Source organism: Hylobates moloch, unplaced genomic scaffold (assembly GCF_009828535.3).
Source record: "Hylobates moloch isolate HMO894 unplaced genomic scaffold, HMol_V3 SCAFFOLD_10, whole genome shotgun sequence".
Classification (NCBI taxonomy): Eukaryota; Metazoa; Chordata; class Mammalia; order Primates; family Hylobatidae; genus Hylobates; species Hylobates moloch.
This window is the reverse complement of record NW_026652285.1, coordinates 8,743,436-8,766,229: the sequence shown is the minus strand read 5'-3', so window position 1 is coordinate 8,766,229 and position 22,794 is coordinate 8,743,436. Positions and strand designations below refer to the sequence as shown.

The 22,794-nt window shown below is 44.1% G+C and overlaps 2 protein-coding genes and 1 pseudogene across 5 annotated transcripts in view; 1 reads left to right on the top strand and 2 right to left on the bottom strand.

The window, feature by feature from the left end:
* Positions 1–8,312, bottom strand: part of ATAD5 (ATPase family AAA domain containing 5) — a 69,394-nt gene extending 61,082 nt beyond the window's left edge. For 2 of the 3 annotated variants that reach the window (XM_032162916.2, XM_032162919.2), the window contains exons 1-3: positions 7,859–8,295; positions 4,246–6,143; positions 2,968–3,076 (exon numbers count right to left, since the gene is read on the bottom strand). In XM_032162916.2, coding sequence (XP_032018807.1) covers positions 2,968–3,076; positions 4,246–6,143; positions 7,859–7,924 — 2,073 coding nt within the window. In that variant the 5' untranslated portion in view covers positions 7,925–8,295. Of the gene's footprint in view, positions 1–2,967; positions 3,077–4,245; positions 6,144–7,858 lie in introns of all 3 variants that reach the window. The other variant, XM_032162917.2, reaches the window with a different exon arrangement.
* Positions 8,313–8,952: 640 nt separating this feature from the next.
* LOC131384403 (small ribosomal subunit protein eS17-like) lies at positions 8,953–14,414 on the bottom strand (annotated as a pseudogene).
* Positions 14,415–15,558: 1,144 nt separating this feature from the next.
* The window catches only part of CRLF3 (cytokine receptor like factor 3), a 51,148-nt gene continuing 43,912 nt past the window's right edge, over positions 15,559–22,794 (top strand). For both annotated transcript variants that reach the window (XM_058445870.1, XM_032162915.2), the window contains exon 1: positions 15,559–15,758. In XM_058445870.1, coding sequence (XP_058301853.1) covers positions 15,630–15,758 — 129 coding nt within the window. In that variant the 5' untranslated portion in view covers positions 15,559–15,629. The remainder of the gene's footprint in view (positions 15,759–22,794) is intronic.

The window sequence follows — 22,794 nt, the reverse complement described above, 5'->3', positions numbered from 1 at the left end:
CAGCCTACTATATGAATGGCTCTAGGCTGGATACTATAAAGAAAACAGTATTATAATACATGGACCTTGGCCTCAAGGTTTTTTTTTTTTTTTTTTTTAACGGAGTCTAGCTCTGCTGCCAAGGCTAGAGTGCAGTGGCATGATCTCGGCTCAGTGCAACCTCTGCCTCCCGAGTTCAAGCGATTCTCCTGCCTCAGCCTCCCAAGTAGCTGGGACTACAGGCGCACACCACCACACCCAGCTAATTTTCGTATTTTTAGTAGAGATGGGGTTTCGCCACGTTGGCCAGGCTGGTCTCAAACTCCTGACCTCAGGTGATCTGCCTGCCTCAGCCTCCCAAAGTGCTGGGATTACAGGCGTGAGCCACCACACCCAGCCTCAAGCTTCTTATATATGATAAAGAAGAAAGAGCCTGGACACAGTGGCTCACGCCTCTAATCCCAGCACTTTGGGAGGCCAAGGTGGGTGGATCACCTGAGGTCAGGAGTTCCAGATCATCCTGGGTCAACATGGCGAAACCCCCGTCTCTACTAAAAATAACAAAAATTAGCTGGGCTTGGTGGCTGGCGTCTGTAATCCCAACAACTTGGGAGGCTGAGGCAGGAGAATGGCTTGAACCCGGGAAGCCAAGGTTGCAGTGTGCCAAAATCGTGCCATTGCACTCCAGCCTGGGCAACAAGAGGGAAACTCTGTCTCGAAAAAAAAAAAAAAAAAAGAAGATGGCCGGGTGCAGTGGCTCATGCCTGTAATCCTAGCACTTTGGGAAGCTGAGGTGGGCAGATCACAAGGTCAGGAGATTGAGACCATCCTGGCTAACACAGTGAAACCCTGTCTCTACTAAAAATACAAAAATTAGCTGGGCATGGAGGCGGGTACCTGTAGTCCCAGCTACTCAGGAGGCTAAGGCAGGAGAATGGCGTGAACCCGGGAAGCAGAGTGCAGTGAGCCGAGACCACGCCACTGCACTCCAGCCTAGGCAACAGAGCGAGACTCTGTCTCAAAAAAAAAAAAAGATATATCTATTTAAGCAGAGAAAAAATGTCTGGAGAGAAAAAAATCTAACTATTAAACTATTATCTGAAAGCATAAACAATAAGCTGTTATGAATATGGGGCTCTTTGGAGAACCAGTTTACTCCTTATTCTCATAGAAACATTAAAAATCTGGCCAGGCACAGTCACTCATGCCTGTAATACCAGCACAGCACTGTGGGAGTCCAGGGCTGGAGGATTGCTTGAGGCTAGCAGTTTGAGACCAGTCTGGGCAAAATAGCAAGACTCTGTCTCTACAAAAATAACAAACGAAAAGAAAAAAGAAATAAAAAAGAAAAATCTCACCCAGAAAATTACTAAGATTTTCCCCTAGAGCTAGTACACAAGCCTGGATAAGTCTTCAGTGAACAACAAGGGCCCTGTGGTAAGAGGTTCATTGACAGTATGAGATAAAATACCTGATCTAAGTAAGTTTGGATAAAGGTCCCAGTTTGGACACATTTAATTTTGAGACGTCTCTTGCTGGAAAATTTACTATTAAATCCCAATTTTAAGTAGTACATGAGGCAAACCAAGGTGTAATCATGTCTAAAAAAATTAAAATTGAAGCTGTCCTCTAGAATTAAATCAAGAAGAATAAAATATGTGGGACAAAGTTCATCACAGAGACTTTTAACCTTTAGCTGTAGTACAATCAGCTGGAATCTCGCATGTTTTCCAACAGACTAAAGACCATCTTTCTAACTGCTTATAGTTGTATAACTCTAGGAAAGACACTTCCCAGAATCACAAATAAAAACACGTTTCCTCACCCTATGAACTAACAGCAAGTTTCTTCATCTATAAAAAAGGGTTAAATAATATTTACTTTATGAGATTAATGATGTGAGTACTAAGCACACTGCCTAGAATGTGGTAAGATGCCAAAAAATGACAGCTGTTAAATAAAATCAAAGGAGATACCAATGTAGCAGTGGTTTTCACTCAAGGATTAATTCAGAGTCACCTTGGTGGCTTTTTCGAAATACACATACCTGTACCTACTCCAATTCTGCCATGGTGGGGACAAGGAGCTTATTTTGTAGAAACAACTAAACCATTCTTATATATCTTATCTCTCCCTTTAGAGCTGTAGTTTTTCAAGTGGAAGTGATTATTTTCCCCTCCAGGGGATATTTAGCAATGTCCGGACACATTTTTGGTTGTCATTATACAGGAGTTAGTTGGGTGCTACTGGCATCTTATGGATAGAGGCCAGAGTGTTGCTAAACATCCTACAATGCACAGGACAGCCCTCCACAGCAAAGAATTATCCAGCCAAAATGTCAATAATAGCAAGGTTGAGAAACTGCTTTTCAGTCTCTAATCTATAGAAATAAATGAAAAATTCAATCATGACCTATAGGCAGTGTTACAGACTGAATATATCCCCTGAAAATTCATATGTTGGAATCCTAACCCACTATGTAATGGTATTAGGAGGTAGGGCCTTTAGGAGGTGATTAGGTCATGAGGGTGGAGCCCCCTCTCTCTAGCTGTTCTCTACCATGTGAGACAACAAGAAGACAGCTTCACCAGACACTGCATCAGCTGATGCTTTGATCATGCATTTCTCAATCCCCGTAACTGTGAGAAATATATTTCTGTTGTTTAAGCCACTCAGTCTATGGTACTTTGTTACAGGAGCCCAAACTAAGATCGGCAGTGTTAGGGAAAATGATCACGATGTAAACTCACTAAGAAAGCTTTTTATAAGTAAATTATACTCTGCCTTTATCAATTACTTTCACCTCACAATAAGACATCTAGACGAATGGGATAATAGTGAAACATAACATAGGGTTGTAGTTAACCAATTTATGAAATACATGAATTTTATTTTGGCTCATTACTTCCCATAGTAATGTGGGGTTTTTTTGTTTGTTTTTTAAGGAAACAGAATGGCACTTATAGGACTCCCTAATATTTTAATTACCTTTCTAGTCTGAGAAATAAAATCTCCATCAGTTGCTTCAGATTTCTCAGATCTTTTGTTAGATTTTTTCTTAGATTTTTTGGGAGTACTAATTCTGGTGAATTTCATTCTGAAATAAAAATAAAGTATTCAGAAACATTTTCATGATTATAACATACACAAGAATCTCAATTAAATATAGATAAAATAGAGCTGGTGCAGTGGCATCTGCATGTAATCCCAGCTACTCAGGACCCTAATATGGAAGGATTGCTTGACCCCAGGAGTTCAAGACCAGCCTAGGCAACACAGTGAGAACCTATTTCCAGATAAATAGATAGAGATGCATAGACAGATAAATAGATAGCTAAGAACCAACTATGGCTCCAATTTCTGGAATGTTCTGAAACAGGAGGAAAAAAATAATTTCCATCAGTTTCAAACCACTGATTCAAAAGTAATCAAACTTGCCGGGTGTGGTAGCTCACACCTGTAAGCCCAATACTTTGGGAGGCCGAGGCAGGCAGATCACTTGAGGTCAGGAGTTCAAGGCTGGCCTGGCCAACATGGTAAAACCCCGTCTCTACTAAAAATACAAAAATCAGCTGGGCATGGTGGCATGCACCTGTAATCCCAGCTACTCAGGAGGCTGAGGCACGAGAATCACTTGAACCCAGAAGGTGGAGGTTGTCGTGAGCTGAAATCATGCCACTGCACTCCAGACTGGTCAACAGAGTGAGACTCCATCTCAAAATAAAATAAAATAAAATAAAATAAAATAAAAAATTAAAATTAAAAAAAATTTTTAATTACATGTGGCAAACAAAGAAGCATTTTTGAAGCTCTGTTCTTTTTCTTCCAGGCCAGGTGCAGTGGCTCACGACTATAATCCCAGCACTTTGGGAGGCCAGGTGGGTGGATTGCTTGAGGTCAGGGGTTCAAGACCAGCCTGGCCAACATGGTGAAACCCCATCTCTACTAAAAATACAAAAATTAGCTGGGTGTGGTGGCAGGTGCCTGTAGTCCCAGCTACTTGGGAGGCTGAGGCAAGAGAATTGCTTGAACCTGGGAGGTAGAGGTTGCAGTGAGCCGAGATTGCCCCACTGCACTCCAGCCTGGGTGACACAGCAAGACTCCATCTCAAAGAAAAAAAAAAAAAAAAAAGAAATCCAGTTCTTTTTCTTTTAAACAGCTGTGTTCTAGAAAAAAAAAAAATACCCTCTAATACTTGAAGCATTTTTGTCCCCAGCTAATAATACATGCAGAATACTAGAATGTTAGAACAAAAACAAACCTTACCTAATAGGGCTCTCTGAATCAAAGGGTACTGTTATTAATTCTGCTGTATATAAGCTGTGCTTTTCCGGTAAGTTGGCTGCTTTTGGAGTGGAAGCCTTTAGTTGACTATTATCTTGTACATCTTCAGAATCAATACCTCTAATGGTTTCTGTAGTAGGTGTGCTGCTAATTCTTCCAGATCTTCTGGTTGACTTGGGCGTGGAAACATTTAGCAAGCTGGCTTCAGATTCAGCTTTAGACTGTGCAAGCTTAATATCTTTAACTGGTATGCTGGTTTTTCTTGACAATTTATTATTGTTACACAGAGAGGAAACCTTTAGAAGGTCATCATTTGCTGTATCTTCATAAGCAAGACTTTCATTGTTAAATAAAGTGCTGCTTTTGAAAAACTCTGTTTTCCTTTGTCTTAAACTCATTCTATTTTGATACTGTTTCTCTTTTAAGAAAAAGGTTGTTTCTTTCTTTTGAGTGTTTCCCTCTCTGTTTTTGCCTGGAATAGCCCCAGTATCTAATGTTTTCTTGTTCTTCTTTAGCTTTTTATTTTTCTCCTTCAGAAAACTTCCTTTATCAGTGTGTGACTGTGAATTGTCATTTTTTGAAACCATTTGGATACCAGAATTTTCCATGATTTTTTTAGAATTATCATCTCTTCCTACTTCATGTAGAGATTTTTCATTAAGGTCTTTCTGCTTATCAGAAGACTTTTTAACTCCATTTTTAAGTGCATCTGATGCTGGCTGCCTAAATGCTTTCATAAATTGCTGTCTTTCTTCTAGAGTGCATTTTGGTTTCACAGCTTCAGAACTTCCAGCTTCCAAAACAGCCAATTCTAATTCTTCCTCCTGTATAACCACATTAGATTTTCTTTTCTGAACTGTCTGTTCATTCTCGGGATCAGATAAACTATTTTCCATTTCAAATTGCTTTTGTTTCAAGAAAATTCGGGGTATTTTCCCTGTCTTTTTGGGCGGAATAGGGTGAACCTGTGCAAGAACAGTAACTGTCTTAAAGCGTAACTGCTGGGAAATTTCAGAGTTTTCTGATTCACTTATATAACCACTTTTGACTATTTCTTCAACAGTTTCAGAAGGAACACAAATTGACATTGTAGAGTCTGGTATCTCTTCCACTTTATTTTCCTTGTGACTTTTTAAAAATTCCTCATATGAGACAGTTATTATACTATCATTTAACTGGGCTGCTTCAGTTACATTATCTCTAGAGTTTGCATGGCTTGTAGTATTCTCCATCTGTTTAGTATCTTTACCATCTTTTTTAAGCAAATTTAGTTCCTCTGCCAAGGGTAAGCTTTCAGATAGATCTGCTACATCTCTGCACTTCCTTTTTCTCAACTTTTTGAAGTCATTTTTTGTGGTCCCTTGTTTAGGATTTACTTTTTTAGAATTTTGCAGGGAGGTCATAGTATTTGGTTGACTTTTTGTACCTTGAATGTTTTCTGCAAGTACCTCTACTTGTTTCTTGTAATGTAAAACAGAAGTACTACTTTCCACAAAATCATTATTTAAACTATAGTCTTCTTTGCTATCGTCGCTACTAATTTCAATTGGAGCTTCATTTTCAGTTTTAATATTATTTAGTTGATGAGATAAATTAATCCTCTTTCTTTTCTTCTTAAACTCTACATTTGAGAACATTTCCAAAGGTGTCGTACAGTCTTTGTTGCTGTCAACAGGTACTGATTCAGATGACTTTATCTTGCACTCTTTCCCTAATTGTGTCTTCTGATTTGTGGGCGAAGTCTTTCTAAAATAATCCAGAATATTACTAGGTTTTGGTGGAGCAAAAACCCTGTCTCTAGTCTTCCCTAATGGTGATAAATATTTTGTAATTGTTTTGCAGGAAGATGTGTCATCATCTTTCTTTCGCTTTTTGCATGGCTGGCAATTTAAAAGAGAAAAAGGCACTTATTTCAAGCAATATAATACAGAATATAAATTTTAAACATGGATCTAATAGTTTACGTAATAGGATTAAAAAAAGGAAGCCTCCTTTAGGTGAAAAACATGATACATTAGAAAGAAAATAAGCTTTAAAGTTAAACCAGGCCAGGTGCGGTGGCTCACGCCTGTAATCCCAGTACTTCGGGAGGCCAAGGCGGGTGGATCACTTGAGGTCAGGAATTCGAGACCAGCCTGGCCAACGTGGTGAAACCCCATCTCTACTAAAAATACAAAAAATTAGCTAAGCGTAGTGGTGCACGCCTGTAATCCCAGCTACTCTGGAGGCTGAGGCAGGAGAATCACTTGAACCTGGGAGGTGGAGGTTGCAGTGAGCCAAGATTGTGCCACTGCACTCCAGCCTGGGTGACAGAGCAAGACCTTGTCTCAAAAAAAAAAAAAAAGAAATAAATCATACATGTATTAGAAAAACGCCATTAAGTTATTATTTATAAAGCTGCAATTGTATCAAAGGCAACATACATAGGCTCTGGAGTCAGGCAAATCTAAGTTAAATGGTGGCTCTGACATTTACTGGTGTAAAATGTTAAGCAAATTACTTTTAACTTTTCCATTTACTTTTTCAAAAAATTTAACTTACTTTTAGCTACTTTTTATCTTCTTTCATTTGTAGAATACAGACAATAGATCACAGGGTTGCTATTAAGCAAAATAATGTGTTTAAGGTTCTCACCCTTAACATATTAAATGGTAAGTATCGTTATTATGAAATAGCATTTCTTAGCATTAGGGCACCAAAACCAGAAACTGTAACGGAAAGATTGATATAACAGACCACATAGAAATCAAGAACTGTGTACATCAAGTACCAGAAGACAAGCTGAGTAACTAACTGCCTTGATTTATCAAAGGAATATCAGCATAAAAACTAAGTAGACCAAAAAAAAAAAAAAAAACAAGCAACTGGTCGCAGTTAAATTAACATGCATACATCTAAACTCTCTTCAAGGACGCCAAGACACATGCTTCAGTTAGAATGCTAGTCCGAGATGAAAAGGTGTAAAATATAACAAGTCTACCTTAAGATGCTAGCCCACTACTTCATGGCATTAGAATCTCTTTATAATGACCGCTTAGTGCCTGTCACTGAAACCTGATAAACCCAAAAGAACATGTTACACTGCGATTCCTAACCGCAGATACTAAGCCATGAGAAACTGTTTTCTTTAAGCACCCTGCTTGATTTCTGTAGTGACATTCTAAAGTGGCATTCCAAGCACAGGTGGATGTATGAACTAGTTGAACTAGATCTTTTTCAGCGCTAAAGTTCAGTGATTCCGTATCACGAACCCAGAACTTGACCCTGGGATCCTCTATGACATGTCGGAAGTCCAAAACATCACGTTCCACCAACATTTCGGCATCTGGGAACTGGCCATGTTATCTGAAGTCCCCAATTTACTGTGACCCCGCAAATATCTCACAATCCAAATGTTTATCAGGACTTGTCACGACTCTAAAAAACGACACACTCTGGCAACTGTTGCACACAATGTGTCACAGCTGTGGGTCCTCACAATGTCCCACCTTTCCCCTTACAGAGGGAAAGTCAGGATCACCTTCCCCCAAGACCCACCTTCCAATCCCCCAAAACATAGAGGAAGGAACTCAACAGATCCTCGACTCAACCTCACCTCAATCTCGTAGTCCTTCACGGGAGGGGGAGCAGCTGCAGCCGCCATGGCCAGGACCCCCACCATACTCCCCGCTTCCCGGAATCCCGTCTCCTAGGACCTTACGCGGTCCAGCCCGGCCTGCCTGGAGGCCATGGAGGCGGCCCGCTCCAGTAGCAGCAAGCTGCTGGGATTCTGCTGAGCCGTTTCGAATTCCCCCGCGCCTACCGACAGAGAGCGGGAGAGGAGGCTGGGCCCAGATCAGCCGAGTCGAACACGGAAAGAGGCAATGAGAAAGCGCGGGCAGCGAGATCCCTGAGGCGCGGCCAGGGTATGCAAGGTGCCCTCGAAAGCAGCGCTTCAGGCTGAGCGCTCGGGACCGGGCCCGGGCGGGGAAAGCAAGTGGACTGCAGATCGGACCACAGAGATTCGGAGGGAATTCTTGTCAATTGGGTTTTCGCGCCGTCCTGAGCGCAAGGGGCGGAGTTTACGGCTGCTTCATGAGGCTGCGCGGACGGTGAGCCGAGAGGGCCAAAATGACTCCCTTGGAGAACTCGCGGGAGGCGGAACCATTGCACCGTGGAATTGAAAGCCAACCCGGGAATTTGGAAATTCGAACTTCTGTCCTATCAGTTTCACCGTTGAGGACGTGATTTCACTAAGTCACCTAGTCAGTTGTTGACAGAATTAAAATTTAGACTTTTAACGCCCTAGGCTAGCCCCTCTTTAAAGGCGAAATTTGAAAAATGCAGAAAAAGGAAATAATTGATTTACGTTGTTACCATGCACAATAAAATGCTAATATTTGGGCGAGCTTTCTACCTCAATATACGTCCTCTCAGGATCCGAAATTCGACTTTTATACCTATAAAAGTCGAAGTACCTATTCGACTAAGGAGGCATTTCTTTCTGTGGATTTCGTCCTCTCGAACAGCCGAGTCATTGCTTCATCTGTTTGGCCTGCGTTCAGCCCTCGCAGGGTACCTACCAGTAGTTTGCTGGTTTCTGATCTCATGCATCATTTGCATTGTTTTCATGGGTTTGGTTAGCCTTTACTTTTTCTTTTTTTTCATTGTCCCAGGTTTATTGAAAATATTACAGCATTACAGAAAGACTCAAACAGCTCCCCGAGGCATTTTGAAATTCATCTCAACTGTAGGCTGAGTTACCTACAGGTTGGACAGACTGCCGAAGTCCAAAAGTTTCTGCATTTCCTTAGTGTCAGGATTCTACTTCAATGATCTGATCCAGAGCTAAGACCTCGGGAACACAATTGTCTCTCCTTTCTCTCTCCTCCTCCTGCAGCTTCATGGAGATACCTCTCTCTCACTGGCCCCCTCTGAATCCGCTTTATCAGAAGCGTGACATAGCCTGCTATCTTGTTGCGGGGCTTCTTGCTGGGTATAATGGCGATTTCCTCGCACACGCGCTTGTTCATGTGGAAGTCTTTGCCCAGGCGCATGTAGTACTTTTCTATGATGACCCGAGCCGCCTTCTTTACCTCACGGTTTTGGTGCGAACGCGCCCCGTGTTGGCGGGTCCTTGGTAAAACAGCTCTTTTTTTTTTTTACGTTAAAGTTGCAAATACATTAAATATAGCATGTTACATTTGTTTGGGTGCATCGTTTTTGTTGTTATTGTTTGTTTGTTTGCTTGAGACGGAGTCTCCCTCTGTTGCACCAGGCTGAAGTGTAGTGGCACGATCTCAAATCACTGCAATCTCCGCCTCCCGGGTTCAAGCGATTCTCCTGCCTCAGCCTCCGGAGTAGCTGAGACTACAGGCGCGTGCCACCACGCGGGGCTAATTTTTGTATTGTAGTAGAGACGGGGTTTCACCATGTTGGCCAGGCTGGTCTCGAACTCGTGACCTCAGGTGATCCGCTCAACTCGGCTTCCCAAAGTGCTGGGATTACAGGCTTGAGCCACTGCGTCTGGCACCGCGCCCCACCAGCAATTTGCTGGGTTTCTTTTTTGTTTGTTTGTTTGTTTGAGATGGAATCTGGCTCTGTCACCCAGGCCAGAGTGCAGTGGTGCAATCTCTGCTCACTGCAACCTCCACCTCCCTGGTTCAAGCGATTCTCCTGCCTCAGCCTCCTAAGTAGCTGGGACTACAGGTGCATACCACCACGCCCAGCTAATTGTATTTTTAAGAGACAGGGTTTCACCATCTTGGCCAGGCTGGTCTGGAACTCCTGGCCTCAGGTGATCTACCTGCCTTGGCCTCCCAAAGTGCTGAGATTACAGGAGTGAGCCGCTGTGCCCGGCCAATTTGCTTTTTTTCACTCAACATTTTTTTTTTTTTTTTTTTTTGAGACGGAGTCTGGTTCTGTCGCCCAGGCTGAAATGCAATGGTGCGATCTTGGCTCACTGCAACCTCCACCTCTCGGGTTCAAGCAATTCTCCTGCCTCAACCTCCTGAGTAGCTGGGATTACAGGCTCGTGCCACCATGCCTGGCTATTTTTTTTTTTTTTTTGTATTTTTAGTAGAGATGGGTCCCCATGTTGGTCAGGCTGGTCTTGAACTCCTGACCTCGTGATCTGCCCGCCTGGGCCTCCCAGAGTGCTGGGATTACAGGCGTGAGCCACCACACCCAGCCTCACTCAACATTTTTTTCAAAAGCCATCCACGATACATATAGATTTGATTCATTCCCTTTCTTTCCTGAGCATTCTATCTATGCAACACATTTTATTTATTCATTTCCTTATTATTATCATTTCTGTTGCTGTTGTTTTGTTCTTGTGTTTGAGACAGGGTCTCACTATGTCACCAAGCTTGAGTGCAGTGGCATGATCTCTGCTCCCTGCAGCCTCAAACTTCCAGGCTCAAGCAATCCTCCCACTTCAGCCTCCCAAGTAGCTGGGACTACAGGAGTGCGCCACCACGCCCAGCTGATTTTTTGTATTTGTAGAGAAGAGGTTTTGCCATGTTGCCCAGGTTGTATTATTATTATTTTTTTTGAGACAGGGTCTCACTCTGTCACCCAGGCTGGAGTGCAGTAGCACGATCACTGCTCACTGCAGCCTCCACATCCCTGGCTCAAGAGATCCTCCCACCTCAACCTCCCAATTTGCTGGGATAACACGTTCGCTATAATGCCCGGCTAATTTTTGTATTTTCTGTAGAAGACAGGGTTTTGCCATGTTGCCCAGGCTGGTCTGGAACTTCCTGGGCTCAAGCAATCCTCCCTCTTTGGCCTTCCAAAGTGCTGGGACTACAGGTGAGCCACCTGTATCCATTTCCTTACTGATGAATATTTAAATTGTCTCCAATTTTGTGTTATTCAAATGGTGAGGCAATGAACAGTCTTGTCCATGTTTTCTTCAACACATGTAATGTTTCTCTAGGATTCACATCTAGAAATGGGATTGTTGGGTTATACAGGGTATTCTCTAGTGCTTTTTATTCTTCTGAGTTACAAAGCATTTAAACTGCATTAAGTTGTTAAGCATTTCCACTGAGTATTTTTAGATACATAGTATTTTACCAACCCTTATTTAGGAGCTCATGGCTTTTATCAATTTTAATCTAAATGAACTCTCACATTGTAAAGCAATTCAGTTTACAGAGTGCCCATGTCATTTTAGATTATCTTCCCCATCTGTCTAACACCTACTTTTAAAAATCGTTATTGTTGGCTGGGCGGGGTGGCTCATGCCTGTAATCCCAGCACTTTGGGAGGCCAAGGCAGGTGGATCACCTTAGGTCATGAGTTCGAGACCAGCCTGACCAACATAGTGAAAAACTCATCTCTACTAAAAATACAAAATTAGCCGGGTGTGGTAGCACACGCCTGTAATCCTAGCTACTCAGGAGGCTGAGAATCACTTGAACCCAGGAGGCAGAGGTCACAGTTAGCCGATATCACGCCACTGCACTCCAGCCTGGATGACATGAGAGTGAGACTCTGTCTCAAAAAAATTAAAGAAAGGAAGAAAATAAAGAAAAAATATGGGTGGGGCATGGTGGCTCAGGCCTATAATCAGAGCACTTTGGAAGACCAAGGCAGGGAACTGCTTGAGCCCACGAGTTCCTGATCAGCCTGGGAAACATACAGAGACCCTGCCTCTACAAAAAAAAAAAAAAAAAAGCTTTAAGGCTGAGGCCGGGAGCAGTGGCTCACGACTATCATCCCAGCACTTTGGGAGACTGAGGCAGGTGGATCATCTGAAGTCAGGAGTTCAAGACCAGCCTGGCCAACATGGGGAAACCCCATCGCTACCAAAACTACAAAAATTAATGGGAGTGGTGGCTCACGGCTGTAGTCCTTGCTACTCGGGAGGCTGAGGCAGGAGAATTGCTTGAACCCGGGAGGCGGAGGTTGCAGTGAGCTGAGATCGTGCCACTGCACTCCAGCCTGGGTAGCAGAGCAAGACTCCATCTCAAAAAAAAAAAAAAAAATTAAGACTGGGTGCAGTGGCTCACGCCTGTAATCCCAACACTTGGAGGCCAAGGCAGATGGATTGCTTGAGGTCAGGAGTTCAAGACCAGCCTGGCCAACTTGGTGAAATCCCATGTCTACTGAAATACAAAAATTAGAGCCAGGCGTGGTGGCTCATGCCCGTAATCCCAGCACTTTGGGAGGCTGAGGCAGGCGGATTACAAGGTCAGGAGTTCAAGGCCAGCCTGACCAACATAGTGAAACCCCGTCTCTACTAAAAATACAAGAAATTAGCCAAGCGTGGTGGCCAGTGCCTGTAATCCCAGCTACTCAGGAGAATGGGGCAGGAGAATCGCTTGAACCCGGGAGGCAGAGGTTGCAATGAACCGAGATCGTGCCACTGTACTCCAGCCTGGGTGACAGTGCAGGACTCCATCTCAAAAAAACAAAAACAAAAACAAAAAAAGAAAACACAAAAATTAGCTGGGTGTAGTGGTGGGCGCCTGTAATCCCGGCTACTCTGGAGGCTGTGGCAGGAGAATTGCTTGAATCCAGGAGGTGGAGGTTGCAGTGAGCCGAGATGGTGCCACTACACTCCAGCCTGGACAACAGAGGGAGACTCTATCTCAAACAAACAAACAAACAAACAAACAAAATTTAAAAAGTATCTGGGTCTACTGGCAGGTGTCTATAATCCTACCTACTAGGCAGACTGAGGTGGGAGAATCGTTTGAGCCCAGGAGATCAAGGGTGCAGTGAGTCCTGATTGTGTCACTGCACTCCAGCCTGTGTGACAGGTGACAGGCAAACCCCTGTCTCCGAAAAAAGCTGGAATGAAAGGTGGAGTCAGAGAGCAAAAAATTGTCAACTATGTGTCCAGTACAGTTAGGAGCTTTCTTTTTTTTTTGAGACGGAGTCTTGCTGTGTCGCTCAGACTGGAGTGCAGTGGCACTATCTCAGCTCACTGCAACCTCTGCCTCCTGGGTTCAAGCAATTCTCCTGCCTCAGCCTCCTGAGTAGCTGGGATTACAGGTGCATGCCACCACCACGCCCGGCCAATTTTTTGTATTTTCAGTAGAGATGAGGTTTCACCCTGTTGGTCAGGCTGTTCTTGAACTCCTGACCTCGTGATCCACCCACCTCGGCCTCCCAAAGTGCTGGGATTACAAGCGTGAGCCACCACGCCCAGCCCAGTTAGGAGCTTTCTGAGAAGAGGCTGGAGACAGGAGAGGGAAAAAGCCTTTGCTGACCAGATGACCAATGTATTCTGATCTGAATCCAACTCCCTGGTTATAACTTGATTTTCCAGCTATTGTGATTTTTTCAACAATTATATTCCTATTGTAAATAAATAAATTGGCAAGCTGCTTAGTTTGTTTCTTGTGAGTCCTATTAGCAAGAGGCTGTCCCCCGGAATCCTCTGGGTACACTTGAAAAGTCAGTTCTAGACCAATGTGATGCCATGGAGATATCTCTGTATATGGCTAGCTGACATCTGCTTCTAAACCAGCTTCCTCTCTGTGATGGACGAGAGCATTTACTCTTTAGGAACTCATGCTCTAAATTTAAAAACAATGCATCTAAAAATGTCAAGTCTAGGGGTAAGCAGTTTTAGAATATTTCCTTCAATTTTCTTATTTGTTTTGTTTTTGGGTATAGTGTAGATATATTAGATACACACTTCTTGCCTTCCATCAGACTAAGAAAACAAAGTTGAATGAGACCAAGATTCGTGTCTTGGTTTTATGGAAGTTTTCCTTGTAATTTTACTTATTTATTTATTTTTATTTTTGTAGACATAGGGTCTTGCTATGTTACCCAGGTTGGTCTCTAACTCCTAGGCTCAAGGAATCCTCCCACCTCAGCCTCCTGAATTGCTGGGACCACAGGAGGGCGCCACACACGCGGCTAATTATTATTTTAAATCTTTTTGTAGAGATGAGGTCTCCTCATGTTGCAAAGGCTGGTCTCAAACTCCTGGGCTCAAGCAATCCTCCCGCCTCAGCTTCCCAAGATTACTGGTGTGAGCCACCACGCCCTGCCCATAAGGTTTTATTACATACAGTCACACCTATTGTGACAGATACCTTCTGGTCTGGCAAGCCTAAGCCCAGCTTATTCACTACGGTCCTTACAGATAACACCTGCCAACACCCTTCTTGGACTTGTGCCAGAATTGCTGTCCTGCTGGTCATCTCTTGGGCCTCGCTCTTGGATCCCTCATTCGTCCACGAGCTTCTGGGTGGTGACAAGTGGGTTTTGTTGTTTTTTGAGACCGAGTCTCGTTTTGTTGCCCAGGTTGGAGTGCAGTGGCACAATCTTGGCTCACTGCAACCTCTGCCTCCCTGTTCAAGCAATTATCCTGCCTCAGCCCTCGAGTAGCTGGGATTACAGGCGCCCACCACCACACCCGGCTAATTTTTGTATTTTTAGTAGAGATGAGGTTTCACCAGGTTGGCCATGGCTGCTCTTGAACCTCTGACCTCAGTGATCCACCGTCTCGGCCTCCCAAAGTGCTGGGATTACAGGCGTGAGCCACCGCTCCCCGCTGACACCTGGGTCTTAATAACCTCCCCTAAGGCCTGCTCTGCTCTTAAGGACCGGGGCTTTGTCATCAGATCTGGGCTCAAATCTTGCAGCTTGGAAAAGTCGATTCGCTACTTTTTAAAATTGTTAATTTAAAAAAAGTATTTTTTATTTAGAGACAGGGTCTGGCTCTGTCGCCCAGGCTGGAGTGCAGTGGCTCCATCACAGCTCACTACAGCCTCGGCCCCCGGGCTCAAGCGATCCACCCAACTCAGCCTCACGAGTAGCTAGCTGGGACCACAGGCGTGCTCCACTACGTGTTGCTAGTAGTAGCAGTAGTAGTAGTAGTAATAGTAATAGTAGTAGTATTTTTGGTGAGAGAGGGTTTCGCCGTGTTGCCCAGGCTGGTCTCGAACTCCAGAGCTCAAGGGATCTGCCCGCCTCGGCCTCCCAAAGTGCTGGGACTGCAGGCGTGAGCCACCGCGCCGGGCCGATTCCCCGCTTTATCCCTCAATTTCCTCGTCTGAGCAATGGAGATACAGGTAGGGCTGAAGGTCAGGCAAGAATGCGATGAGCTGTGAGAAGCACTTGGCAAGGTGCTGGTTATCAACCTTGCCAGGCCTCAGCACGTTTCCCAAAGAGGCCCAGCCAGCGGCGTTGTGCCGCAGCACGGAAGAGGCGGGGTGAGCTGCGGGGCGGGCGGCGCTGGGACCCGGACGCCACCCGCGCGAGGCGCCGTCGTGCGACCGTCAATCAAGGTCGTCGTGGGGCGTGGCGCGGCGGGGCGGGGCGGTGCTTCCGCCTGAGCGAGGCAGCGCCGGGCCGCTCGGAGGCGCTCGGCACAGTCGGGAACCCGCGCTAGGTGTCACCGGCCGCGCGGCCAGATGAGGGGGGCGATGGAGCTGGAGCCTGAGCTGCTGCTGCAGGAGGCCCGCGAAAACGTGGAGGCAGCGCAGAGCTACCGGCGGGAGCTGGGTCACCGGCTTGAGGGGCTGCGGGAGGCGCGGAGGCAGGTCGGAGGGCCACACCCACGGGGCGCTGTGGGCCCGGGAGTGGCGCGGGTGCCGGTCGAGGGCAGGGAGGGCTTTGAGGGGTGGGAGTGTCCGAAAACTCTGGAGGAGGGAAGAGGCATTCATTTGAAAGAAGACCTAGTGGAGTCTGGGAACGGGGAAGGTGGGAGTTGGGGAGGTCGTAAGGGGAAGTTTTGGGGGTGGAGGGAGGGTGTGAGGAGCGTTCACTAAACTGTGGGGCAGCGATGGGAGTAGCGGTGGCTTCCGAAGTTTGGGAGAGTGAGGGACCAGAGCAGAATCCGAGGGGGTCGTGCGGGTAGTGATGAGTCGGGGGAGGAGGAGACTATTTGGTGAAACCTGCGGTGGGTAGACATTGATTTTAGAGAGTCTGAGGAAAAGATGGGACAGTGACCTGGAAGAGCTGAAAGTGGAGACAAAATGGATATTGGAAGGGGGAGGACTAAGGGGCGAGAGTGAGGGAGAGGTAGGGATTGAGAAGCAGTAGCGTTGACACTAAATAAATGCGGTTAATGCCTGAATAATATGTCATACGATCTTGAATGCTTTTTAAAACATCATTTAGAGTAATCCGTTCTAGAGGGTTTAAAATTTAAGGTGAAGGTGAACCTATGTTGGAAGAGCAGAAAGAAAATGATTTCATTTTCCTTGAGAGGGAATACAAAGGTATAGAGAAATGGAAAAATAGATTTTAAGAGAGGAGTGCTGAAAGGAAAAGCTAAATATACTTTCAAGTGGTGCAGTTATCTGTTTCACAGGGCAAGAGTTATCAAAGATACAGGAAAGCCATATGGTTTCTCTATACCCTCGAACATATATAGAAAAAGATATAACCCGCTGCCAATTGGAGATAGGACGGATAATCTTCAGGCTACTATTAACGCAGCTGCTTAATAAGTGCTTTTTGAGTAAGTGGGATTCCATCTGAATTTCTCTGGGTCATACTTGATATTAATCTAGATGGTCGTCTTAGCACTTCCTTGCTGCATAGAACCTGAAAATGATAGAAAAGTGCTGTGCTAACAGCGTCTTTGGATATTCTCATCATTAAGGACTCAACGTGTTTTGGGTTTTATATATATATATATATATAAAACATATACAAACATATATAAGTATGTATATATATAATCTGTTTTTTTTTTTTTTGAGATGGAGTCTCGCTGTGTCGCTCAGGGTGGAGTGCAGTGGCACTATTTCGATTCACTGCAACAACCTCCGCCTCCCGGGTTCAAGCGATTTTCCTGCCTCAGCCTCCTGAGTAGCTGGGATTACAGGTCTGCGCCACCACACCCGGCTAATTTTTGTATTTTTAGTAGAGAGGAGGTTTCACCAAGTTGGCCAGGATGATCTTGAACTCCTGACCTCGTGATCCACCTACCTCAGCCTCCCAAAGTGCTGGGATTACAGACGTGAGCCATCGCGCCCGGCCAGGTTTTATATATTTAAAAATATTTGTAAAGCCAGTGTAGGCCAGACATCATTTGTATTTTAGTAGCGAAACCGGAAGCAGAATCTAGATATGATTATGCAGATTTGGTGAATACTTTTCAAGGCCTTTCAATGCACTCATCTCTATTTCTCTTTGAAAATATCTGCATTATTCCTTCTGCTATTTTGAAATAGGGACTCTAGATGTAAGACATTGTATAAGAAGAAAGATATTAAAATACCGTCTAACATTTCAGTTAAGATGTATTATATATGACCATGATTATTGTTTTTGTATTAGCAATTAAGAATCAGAGTTGACACTAAATGAGTGAGTTTAGCACCTGGGAGTAATTAATTTCTCGTGATATTGGATGCATTAAAAAAAAACATGTGATTACACCCTAGATGGTTCAGTATTCAATTTTCAAACCTACATTTTTTTTCAGTTTTGTATCCAACAATTTAAATACAGGACATGCTTTTCTGTAGTTTAGTTTGTTATGAGCTTTGTTTTGTTTTGTTTTGTTTTTGAGGCCAATTGTCTTGGGCTTGAGACAGAAAACACTAAATGAACATCCATCACAATTAGGTTGCTGATGACATTGCCTTCTGACTAGACTGAGTAATAATGTAGTTCTCTTTTGTGAGTGTGAGTCTCCTTTGGGAATGTCTTTTGTGCCAGTGGCAGTTACAACAGCATCTCTCGAAGCTAACTCTAGTGGATTGTGCATGTTTGGGTTTGTGGCATAAGTCCTCTGTCAACTTGCATTTTAAGGAAAGTCTATGGTACAAAAATATTATCAAAATAAGCAGCTGCTTTTGTTTGGTGGTTTGGATATTTTTAGGGTTCCAGTCATTTTCAGAATAACTATGTAAAATATATGGCACTTTAGTCAACGATTTTGCGTGGGAGAAGCATGAGAAGAGCAGAGAGGAAGGGATGCCACCTGTTGTCTGTATTTTTTACTTGCTGATTTTATATCTTTTTGGCATATGATTTATTTTCTTTTTTTTTGGTGGGGTGCAGACAGGGTTTTGTTACATTTCCCAGGCTGGTCTCCAACTCCTGGGCTCAAAAGATCCTCCCACCTAAGCCTTCCAGTGATGGAATTAGAGGTGTGAGCCACTGTGCTACCTGGCATGTGACTTTTTTATTGAGATATAATTCACATGCCATAAAAGTCATGCCTTAAAGTTTACAATTCAATGGTTTGTAGTATATTCATAGAGTTGTCCAACCATCACCAGTGTCTAATTCAAGTATATATTCATCACCCCCAAAAGAACTCCTTAGCTGTCACTCCCATACCCCCTGGCAACCACAAAACTACTTTGTCTCTATGGATATGCCTATTCTGGTCATTTCGTATAAATGAACTCATACAGTATGTAGCCCCTTGTGACTGACTTCTTTGACTTAGAATAATGTTTCAAGGTTCATTGATGTGGTAGCATGTAACAGTACTTTAGACCTTTTTATGGCTGAATAATTGTTATGTAGATATACCACATTTTATTTATCCATTCATCGATGGACATTTGGATTATTTCCACTTTTGACTATTATGAATAATGCTTCTATAAAGAATTTGTAGACAACTTTTTGTGTGGACATGTTTTCAGTTGTTTTAGAATATAGCTAGGAATTGGTGGATCACATGGTAACTTTTTGTTTAACCTTTTCAGAAACTCTTGGCATACTTTTTTTTTTTTTTTGAGACAGGACCTCACTCTGTCACCCAGGCTGGAGTGCAGTGGCACAATCTCGGCTCACTGCAAGCTCTGCCTCTCAGGCTCAAGTGATCCTCCCATCTCAGTGTGCTGAGTAGCTGGGACTACAGGCACGTGCCATCACACCTAGCTAATTTTTTGTATTTTTGGTAGAGATGGGGTTTCGCCATGTTGTCCAGCCTCTTGGGCTCAGATGAACACCCACTTTGGCCTCCCAAAGTGTTGGGATTACAGGCTTGAGCCACCGCACCCAGCCTCTTTTTTTTTTTTTTTTTTTTTTGAGCCAGAGTCTTGCTCTGTCACCCAAGCTGGAGTGCAATGGCATGATCAGAACTCACTGCAGCCTCGACTTCCTAGGCTCAAGCCATCCTCCTGTCTCAGATCCCAAGTAGCTGGGGCTCTAGGTACACACCACCACGCCTGCCTAATTTTGTTTGATTTTTTTAGTAGAGAGGATGTCTTCCTGTGTTTCCCAGACCGGTTTCTTTTTCTTTTCTTTTTTTTTTGACAGAGTCTTGCTCTTTTGCCCAGGCTGGAGTGAAGTAGCACAATCTTGGCTCATTGCAACCTTCAGCTCCCTGCAACCTTAGGCTCACTGCAACCTCCGCCTCCTGGGTTCAAGAGATTCTCCTGCCTCAGCCTCCCGCATAGCCAGGATTACAGGCGTCTGCCACCATGCCCATCTACTTTTTGTATTTTTACTAGAGACAGGGTTTCACCATGTTGGCCAGGCTGGCCTTGAAGTCCTCACCTCAGGTGATCCTGCCCACCTCAGCCTCCCAAAATGCTGGGATTACCACTGTGCCTGGGTGAGCCACCGTGCCCAGCTGCCAGGCTGATTTCTAACTCTTGAGCTCAAGCAATCCTCTTGCCTCGGCCTCCCAAAGTACTGGTATTACAGGTGTGAGCCACTGCATCCGGCCTACCTTTTATCTTTGCTTTAGTTTCTTATCCTTTAAACTCTAGCATGAAATTTGTCTCGTGTTGAGAAATCATGTTGTATGAACATTTAGAAGGAAGAAGAATAAAAATGTTTTTAAGTTATTCTGTCAAAACTGCCAAAATGTAGCAGTTTCTCCTCTTGTGGTTAAGTTTGGGCTCTACCCTCTGTTTTCAGAGAAAAGGAAGTTCTGTGTAGGAATGCAAGGATTGTCTGTAACTCTTAATGTTTGAATAAGTTAAAGGCTAGAAAGCTGTTCATTGTCTTCAGGAAATCAGATAATGTTTACAGCCAACTTGGCCTAGCTGATGTTGAAATCATTAAGAATAGTTCTCTATAGCTCGCTGGAGTCCTTGGTACTAAGACGTAAATACCAAAGAAATTAACTCCCACTGTCCTTAAATATTCATTTGTTCATTCACTCAATAAATATTTATTGGGTGCCTATTGTAGGGCTGAGAAACTTCTAGGTCCTAGATTCTGTGTTCAAGGAAATAGATCACTGCCCTCATGGATTTATGCTTTCCTCTTTTCTTTGGTGGCTGATACTTAGGTTACTACCCCTAAAAACAAAACAAGTAAGAAAAATATAAGTTCTATTTGTGTATTCATTTTTAGATTTCACTTCTATTATGTCTTTCATCACTTGTCCTATTTCTACAGCATTGGCCTTTCTGTTTGTTATAAGTAGAGATCCAGCCTGGCCAATATGGTGAAACCCCGTCTCTACTAAAAAAATACAAATTAGCCAGGTGTGGTAGCGGGCGCCTGTAGTCTCAGCTACTTGGGAGGCTGAGGCAGGAGAATTGCTTGAGTCGGGGAGGTGGAGGTTGCAGTGAGCCAAGATCACACCACTGCACTCCAGCCTGGGCGACAGAGCGAGACTCCATCTCAAAAACAAAAACGTAAGTAGAGATAATTGATCAAAATGTCACGTAGTGATGTCAGCTGGCCACTCAGGCCTCACAGAGTGGCACCACCTTGATGACATTGCCAAAGTCAGGGCCTGGTCTTTAAGCTTTGTAAGTCCAAAAACTTCATCTTTGTATATTATCAAAGGGGAATTAGTTGAGGTACTGGAGGTGTCTACAGTGAGAAATGCCAGTATTTTAGTCTGTGTGTTCTAGTTCACTATAAAATGACTATGTTGGCTTTCATGTACCTTTTGGTATTCTGATTCAGTATTTCTCAGGACACTGACAAAAGCAAGTCTCTGCTCCTTCAAGAGCAAATGGTAAGATCCTGGTACCTAATTAAGATACTAGTTGGTGGCTGGGCACAGTGGCTCACGCCTGTAATCCCAGCACTTTGGGAGGCCAAGGCGGGTGGATCACATGAGATCAGGAGTTCGAGACCAGCCTTCAACATGGCAAAACCCTGTCTCTACTAAAAATATAAAAAAAATTAGTCAGATGTGGTGGCATGCACCTGTAATTCCAGCTACTCTGGAGGCTGAGGCAGGAGAATTGCTTATACCTGGGAGGTGGAGGTTGCAGTGAGCCAAGATGGCACCACTGCACACCAGCCTCAGCAACAGAAGAAGACTGTCTCAAAAAAAAAAAAAAAAAAAAACCACCCAAAAATTATTTCAAAAAACCAAGACAGGAAGTCTTAGTAGCTTAGCAAAGAAAAGAAAGCTGTTGGCCAGGCGTGGTGGCTCACGCCTATAATCCCAGCATTTTGGGAGGCCAAGGCGGGTGGATCACCTGAGGTCAGGAGTTTGAGGCAAGCCTGACCCATATGATGAAAACCTGTGTTTACTAAAAATACAAAAATTAGCTGGGTGTGGTAGTGGGCGCCTGTAATCTCAGCTACTCGGGAGGCTGAGGCAAGAGAATTGCTTGAACCCAGGAGACAAAAGTTGCAGTGAGCCGAGATCGTGCCACTGCACTCCAGCCTGGGCAACAGGAGTGAAACTGTCTCAAAAAAAAAAAAAAAGGAAAAGAAAAGAAAGCTGTTATTGCTCCTTTTATCTCCCACTTCCCCTTCTGTTACCCATTTTCAAAACACTACAAAAATCTGAGTATAATTTGTTACAGTAGTAGTATTTAAAGTGTCCCTATTATAGTATTCTAAGATAAGGTTAAATCCAGATACAGGGAAAACCAAGAACAGATGAAATCTTTTTTTTTTTTTTTTTTTAATGAAGTTTCGCTCTTGTCGCCCAGACTGGAGTGCAACGGCGCAATCTTGGCTCACTGCAACCTCCACCTCCCAGGTTCAAGCAGTTCTCTTGCCTCAGCCTCCCGAGTACCTGGGATTACAGGTGCCCGCCACCACGCCCAGCTAATTTTTGTATTTTTAGTAGAGATGGGGTTTCACCATGGTGAAGGCTGGTCCCAAACTCCTGACCTCAGGTGATCCGCCCATCTTGGCCTCCCAAAGTGCTGGGATTACAGGCGTGAGCCACCACACTCAGCCCAGATGAAATAATTTTAAAATAACCTATAATTCTACTACTTACAGACAACTGCAGTTAACTTTTTTCTTTTTTGGGGGGAGGGGGGATGGAGTCTCACTCTGTCGCCAGGCTGGAGTGCAGTGGCGCCATCTCGGCTCATTGCAACCTCTGCCTCCTGGGTTCAAGCCATTCTTCTGCCTCAGCCTCCTGAGTAGCTGGGACTACAGGCACCTGCCACCACGCCCAGCTAATTTTTGTGTTTTTGGTAGAGATGGGGTTTCACCATGTTGGCCAGGATGGTCTCGATCTGTTGACCTCATGATCCACCTTCCTTGGCCTCCCAAAGTGCTGGGATTACAGGCTTGAGCCACCCTGCCCAGCCTGCAGTTAACATTTTGATGTATCTTTCTATACATATTATTCTGCAAAGTTGAGAGACTACTGTATATGCAACTTTGTATCAATTTTTAATTTTTATTAACATTATAAGCATTTTGTTAGCATTATAAGAATTT